Genomic DNA, 7,233 nt, shown 5'->3' with positions numbered 1-7,233 from the left:
CACAAAAGTTAGCTACATTTTTTTCCTGATTCTTTAATTATAACGTGCAGATATCTGTACTGAGCTTTGGCTCATTTAGCTTCTGTCTGGTAGAATTATCTCCCTGGGGAGACTTATGTCAGGCTCCAGTTTAATCATAGTAAATCCAAACTTAAGCACTAACAGATTTTTATTGTGTAATGCATTCTGGTTTGGGTTTTGAGAGGCTACGGGATCTAAAGCTCGTATAAATAGGGCTATGTACACCCCAGTGATAAAAATAACCTTATTTAATGAAAGTTTTAGATCTGGTTACACAGTTATGTTGAAGGAGGTACTAAAGCTACTTGTGTAACTGCAGCTCCAGGCCTTCCTGGCTCTGCTGAAGAGGTGTTTTTCGTCAGGGATTCTAAAGTACTGCCAGACTCATGTGACTGGGGTTTTTCTTACCCGATTCAGGAAGTAGAGACTGTGCTGTAAGTGATGGAGCTGTTGCAGTTGCCTGAGCAAATATGGCCACAAAATACTCAGTAGCAGTGCAGGATGGTGGGTGGTGTCACCACTAGTCATAGTGTGCAAACAGTGGATGTGTATTATGTAAAGGTATCAGCACAGATCCCTTGGTGTCTGCCCGTTGGTGTGCTGTGCCGTGGCTTTGGCTGTGCCTGATTGACGTCTTCATTGTGATTTCTGGATGTTGTTGGTAGAAGCAACTTAATGTGAACGGTTGTTGAATGGCTTATAGGCACACAGAGAGCATTGACCACTTCCCTTGGGGTGCAGGGAGTGATTTACCATGTCGAGTCTTGAGCTGGCAGTCAGGTATTACAGTGTTCTTAACAACTGCAGGCTTTGCAAGTTTGAAACAAAAGGATGCCAGTATCCTGCATTTCAGGTTTCCTCTTGGTCTGACAGGATACCAGCCTGGAATGTTGCATTGCTCCGTGCCACTTGCACAGGAATTGCACAGCTCAGCTCCTGGAGGAGGCTGGATTCATTCATGTAAATTCCTTTATTTCAGCCATCAGATGAGTTATTCCATTTGCTGCTTTACAAACGTGCTTGAATTTATTTTCCGCTTCTTTTGTTCTAATGTATCTTCCCAGCAATATAGTTTCCAAAGAATCAAAACAAGTATCCTATGAAATAGCAATGGATATTAATAGCCTTGTTATTGGACTGTGTCATTTGTAAGGCCTTGCTGACCTTTAACAGCTTAAGGAATGTGTTGAGCCTCATTGTTTAGCAGAAGTCATGTGTTCACTAAAGCAGAATGGAGGCAGTAGAGCTTTCCAGAGCCAATCTTGCTGTGAACTGTAGAAATAGGTATGGGAAGCAGCAATTTTCTATGACCAAATTACTTTGTCTCAAACTGAATAGAAATTACATTTTCAATTTAAAAATCTATCAGCGAGTAAACAAGCAAGTTTAATTACATTAATGGCAGAAGTGAGGTCTGGTATGAATTAAACAAATTCACTGTTCTTTAGATAGGAGACCAAGGGAAAGGATTTACACTCCGAGGTGTAGCAACACAGCAAATGGACTTATATTAATGGGGTGGAGGATCAGAGGGGCCCAGACTAATCTGTGGAAGATTTGGGCAGGGTTGGTGATGATAGTGCAGTGTTGATGTCAGCAGCAGGAGATCTGTGGCACTGATCTGTGACACTAGGGGAGGGAGGGAAAGATCCTCCGTGTCCTCAGGAGGAACCAGGTCAGCTGTCTGGGGGATGTGCAGGAGAAGGCTGTGATATGCAGGAAGGGATGCTGGTGTGCACTGTGACTAATGGAAGAAAGATTAAAGTGGCATGAGGGGGGAGAGGGATGAAAAAGATGAAAGGATAAATAAACACTTGAGGCTGAAAAATAAAAAAGTGTTACAGGAGAGACCTGACGTGACCTAGTTTGAAGCACAAAATAATTCTCAGTATGCCCTGCAGAAAGTTGGAGTCTTTCTAGGATATTGTTGGGAGGGATGGTTTGTTAGTCATTTGATGTAAATGTGATGGATAAAGTGCAAATTTAGTGGTGTTATCACAGGGCCTCTTAGATATGGAGCATTTTCTTTCCTTTATGATCAGTCAACATCTGTTCCTCTTTTCCTGGGTATCCTTCCTCGCTAGTTTTTCTTGCCAAAAAACCTACCATTCTGCCTGTGACTGAAAGTCAGTGAAAATCCCAAGAACATCTATTGAATCAATAGGAAGTATGAAGTCCAGAGAGTCTGAACCTTTCATATGTTTTAACATAAACCATTTGTTTGCATTAGGATTTAACTTTTTCTGTTGCATTTGTGGTTTTTTTTCCCCCAAGAATTAATTCAGAGGTGGCTGTCACCAAACAGCAAATTTATCTGTGTCAAGTTACACCTTTTAACCTATGGCATTAACTTTTTTCTATGGAGGCTTTTATTTATGCCTCTCACACAAAGGTTTGAATCTGTTTTGGGACATAAATGGCTACATAGTCGATTTTAGTGCTTCAGCTATATCTGGAAATAAAGCAGCACTGCCTGTTTGTAAAACTCCTCTGCCTTTTAATCTCCCCTATCTAAAAATGACATTTTCAATGCGTTTGTTTAGGCGTGAACCACTGGCTCTTATCAACCTCAAAAAGAAAAATGAAGAAACTGGGGAAGAAGAACTTGCCTCTCGCTTAGATCACTGCAAAGCCAAAGCCACGAGGCACATATTCCTCATCCGTCACTCTCAGTACAACCTGGATGGCCGAGCTGATAAGGACAGAACTCTGACCCCTCTCGGTAAGTGTCACCAGCAGCATCAGACTTGGGATTCTGAGGAAGTTGTTTTTCACGTGTGCTGTCCTGACGAGGACAGGTCAGTAACTCACTGCTGTTCTGGGTCTCACTGCCAAACCTTAATCCTCTTGCTGCATCCTTTGTGGCAGAAGGATGTCATGAGTAAGTTTTTGGGTTTTTTGGTCCTCTAAATCCAGGCATTCAGATGTGCTTTTCAGAGTTCTAAACACACTCAGTTATACAGAAACTTGTCAAAGGAAACTCCCAATTATCTTAGTGTTGCTTGAGAAAATTTTCATGCCAGCTGACACAGTGCCCCAGGGCTGAGGCTTTTGAATTTAGCTCCCTGACTAACTTTGGGATAGATTTCACTGAAAAGGTAACTGGTGTTTCTGTTGGTTAATTTGCTGATTTATTAGAAGGAAAACAGCCCTGACTTTCTTTTCATTTGGAGTGTGTATAATTAAATACATTTCACTTAAGCTACTCTCACTGTGCCTGGGAGTTCTGCTAATCACTTATGTGACACAAGGATAACCTCTGCCTGTGCTAATCTTAATTCATTGATCCTGTCACTAGGTGTCAGATGTTAATTGGTATTATTTTTAATAGTGTACTTTAAAAGCAGTGGCTGCTTTCTTGGTTATATGTATGCCAACACTGTTTTAAGAGGGAGCAGAATTATTGTTGTGAGGGTTTTTTTCCTCCTAAGTCTTAATCACCAGTGTGCAAACAGGAGTGAGACACTTGTTCCAGGCCTCAGGTGCTATCTTAAACGGGTAACAAATTATAATCTTAATCCTGTCTCATCCTGTGCCTGAAGTAAGTGACTTAACCTGTCTGTTTTCTTCTCACACCTCTACCTGAAAGATAGGGTGAAGCCTTCCCGGGGCTGCCCAGGCTGTGCCGAGCTGGTGTTGCCTTGATGAACAAACCAGTGCTTCAGGCCTGAGGGCTGTGCTTGACATGGCCACTCTGTGCTCCCCAAACAGATGGCTTGGGTCAGCACTGCCTTCTGTTGGAAGTGGCTTCCTTGGGATGGGGCCAGCAGGGATATTAAATACTTCAGTGAAAGTTGCCGAATGAGTGTTGATTTAGTATTTTTTAATTCAAACAAGCAATTTTTTTCCTGCCAATGGAAAGATGGTTTGAAATTGTTCAGCCAATAAGCTTGGTCTGAGTAAGTAGTGACTCTGGAAATAATGTTTTCCAGTTGCTTTTTGAAAGGAAAACCCCTGACATCAGTGGAGACCTTTCATGTCTGCAGGACAACTCTTTTGTAGCTTGCGTGCAGTGCTTGTGAGTGTCACCAATTTATGTAATGAACATCCTTTTTAAGGTCGAGAGCAGGCTGAACTGACTGGACACAGGCTGGCAAGCTTGGGATTAAAATTTGATCAGATTATCCACTCCTCCATGACCAGAGCAACCGAAACAACTGAAATTATAAGCAAACATCTCCCAGGTAAGAAACTTCCCTTAATTTTTCATTGTCTTCTGATCCTTAAAATTGCTTCCAGTAGAATTCTAAGCTTGTCCTTAAGTTATTTAGCCATTTGCCAGCCCTGTGTGAATGTGTCTGTATTGGTAAAGAAGCCTACAGCCATAGTTCTGCTTGTTTCCAGTTCATCTGTAAAAGTACAAGTACACTTTTTCAAAGTGCAGCAGACTAGGCAGGCTCAGCTTGCTGTGCTGAGCTGGTCTGGCTGTTCTCAGTTGGAATAGACTTTGCTGATGGCAAAACAGTTGTGTTGGAGAGTTTCACACCCCTTATTAGGAAGTGTGTATACTAAAAGGGACTTTAGGTCAAGAGGAAGCCTTCCTTGAAGAAAGACTATGAAGAATGTATTGATTGTAGAGTTGTGGGGCTGTTTTGTAGTGGCATGTGAAGTAATAACTCCTTTCTGAATGTGTATTTAATATTTCAGGAGTCAAAAAAATTAGTACTGATCTGCTGAGAGAGGGAGCACCTATAGAACCAGACCCTCCAGTGTCTCACTGGAAACCAGAAGCTGTGGTAACTTTTTCTTTCAAGTCTTGTTTTGTTTTTGCTTTGGTTTTCTCAGTACTCTGTACAGACAGCAGCGATAACTCACACTGTCTGAGCTGATGGCTTTTATCACAGACCTTAGATAATTGCATGCTCTCCTCTTCCCCAATAAGTGTACATAACAAAGTAACTCACAGTCCTTGAGTGTTAGTGCAGTCAGTGTGCATCGCTGTACCGAAGGACTGTTGGGAAGCTGAGGCCCATCTGCCAGTGCAGGCAGTGGCAGGTGCTGCTCTGAGCTGTGTGTAATTCTGCCCCCGGTGCCTTTAGCAGTATTACGAGGATGGAGCTCGCATCGAGGCTGCTTTTCGGAACTTCATCCACAGAGCTGATGCCAAGCAGGAGGAGGACAGCTACGAGATCTTCGTGTGCCATGCAAACGTCATCCGCTACATAGTGTGCAGGTAGGTGCAGGATTTGGCTGCGTGTGGAAACGGTCAGTTTTACTGGGGTCGGTTTATGGCACCACTGAGCCTGGAGCTGTGTTGATTTGGCTTGTTTGAAGTGGTTGGAGATCAGTGCCTACATTGTGAGCAGCTGCTTGGTCACAGGATTGATTTGCACGTACAAGATACGTTTGAAAATTAGAACATTTTCATTGGAAAGTGAAAATTGGTGAGACTTAACCTTTTTGTACATCTGAATGGTTGCTTGAATACCATATGCTTCTGCCTGTGTGGACTGTTGGAGAAGACAACAAATAGAGCATCTGGCTGGAGTATCTCTGAGGTGACATGAATTCGATCTTACATAATGAAAGATTGATTTAGTTTTGGGAATTCTTTACTAATGGAAATTTCTGAGTTACATTCAAGTTGCATTAGTGTGTTTCCAGTAACATCCAGCATTGGATTAAAAGGAGAGTGGATCTTTCCCATAACATCAAGGTTGTTCATGAAGGAGAAAACAGTTCTGGATCTTTGCCTATCTCTGTGTCCAGTCATCTGAGTCTGTTTTATTCCTCTTCCCTATCAACAAAGCACTGGCTGAAAGATAATTTGTCATGAGCAGGACAGATGTGATTAAAGTTTAATCTGATCAATATCTACAACAATTTCAGTTAGCTTTATTTAGCTGAGCTAGTTAAATGCTAGGCTGTCTGCTCTGTGGCTGCTTTAGGGCTCTTGAAAATTGTTGTACTTAAAATTATTGATCAGGTAAACAGAATATTCTTTCCTGTGCCAAAAAATATCATGTTGCTGCTACCTAGGCTTTTTCGAAATACTTGTATTGCTGTTCAGCTCTTTGCTGCTGCTTCCCTCGTCGTTTTAACTTCTCTTCTGTACCTTCTATTCCAGACTATCTGATAGCACAATTAACACAGTCCATGTAGCATTCCCTTTGAATCCAGCTTGGCTGTAGCCGATATTTATTTTCTTCAGCTTTCTATGAGACTGTCGTAAGAGCCAAAGCCAAGTTATTCCTCAGTATCTGAGGCAAAAGATGTTTGAGACAGCATGGTATTTTTTCCAGCTGTTTAGTTCAATTGATGGAGCTCCTGAGGCTGTTCAGTTAGGAGTTCCAGAGTAGCTGGAGACTAGCTGTGATACTGTGTTCCTACAGAAGGCACAAGGTACTTTTTATTGCTGCTTCTGGGGAATGATGTAACAGATGGAAAGTTGTTCTGGTGAACTTCTTCCACAGGCACACGCAGGCCACTAGAATGAATCCTATGTCACTGCTCTGCTGTTGTTGCATACCTACCTGTGTTGCTATGGTGGCCCTGAAGGAGTGAGGCAGCTTTTCCACCTGTCCCTAAAAGCTCAGGGTGTTGTGGTGCTGCAGCTGAACGTGTGCTGTCCACTGTCCTGTTCATGCTGAGGTTGCTCAGAGTGGTCCCAACAGCCTCACTGTGTTAGAGCTGCTACCTTCTGTCGATTGGAGTTAATCCTGTCAGCAGTAATCACACCCATCTGCTGGACTCTGCTTATCCCAGTGCACTGCTGGCCCTGGTCCAGTTATCAGTGCTGTGGTTTTATAGCAGTCCACAAGAAAAGTATTTTTTCCAGTGCTGACTGGGAGCATTGGCATACAAGCTGCAGAATGCCCAACTGTGTCAATTTTTCCCCTTCTGTGGGCAGGTGGTGATGCTGTGAGGGCATGCTAATGCAGCTGGGCATGAATCACTAATCTCTGTGTATTTCCCTCAACAGAGCACTGCAGTTCCCCCCCGAGGGTTGGCTGCGCATGTCCCTCAACAACGGCAGCATAACCCACTTGGTGATACGGCCCAACGGGCGAGTGGCACTGCGGGCACTGGGTGACACGGGTTTCATGCCTCCAGACAAAATCACACGCACCTGAAGAAGCAGTGGATGGCTGTCCAGGAGCTGCCTCCAGTCTCTTTGCACTAGTACATTCTGCTACAGTACCACTAGGTTTTTGTTACGTTGGGGTGTGATGCTGTCTTAAAATGTCCTGTGCTGGTTTGAAAGCAAACCAG

At 43.2% G+C, this 7,233-nt stretch overlaps 1 protein-coding gene across 1 annotated transcript; it reads left to right on the top strand.

Moving 5' to 3' along the window:
* Positions 1 to 775: 775 nt before the first annotated feature.
* Positions 776 to 7,122, top strand: PGAM5 (phosphoglycerate mutase family member 5). Its single transcript, XM_009069921.1, has 6 exons — positions 776 to 801; positions 2,565 to 2,743; positions 4,080 to 4,205; positions 4,669 to 4,757; positions 5,061 to 5,194; positions 6,944 to 7,122. Exons 1-6 carry the CDS (start codon positions 776 to 778, stop codon positions 7,092 to 7,094), a joined length of 705 nt encoding a protein of 234 aa, XP_009068169.1. The 3' UTR covers positions 7,095 to 7,122.
* The last annotated feature ends 111 nt before the right edge of the window (positions 7,123 to 7,233 follow it).

This window comes from Acanthisitta chloris, unplaced genomic scaffold, assembly GCF_000695815.1.
Source record: "Acanthisitta chloris isolate BGI_N310 unplaced genomic scaffold, ASM69581v1 Scaffold46352, whole genome shotgun sequence".
Taxonomy (NCBI): domain Eukaryota; kingdom Metazoa; phylum Chordata; class Aves; order Passeriformes; family Acanthisittidae; genus Acanthisitta; species Acanthisitta chloris.
This window is presented reverse-complemented; position numbering and strand designations above follow the sequence as displayed.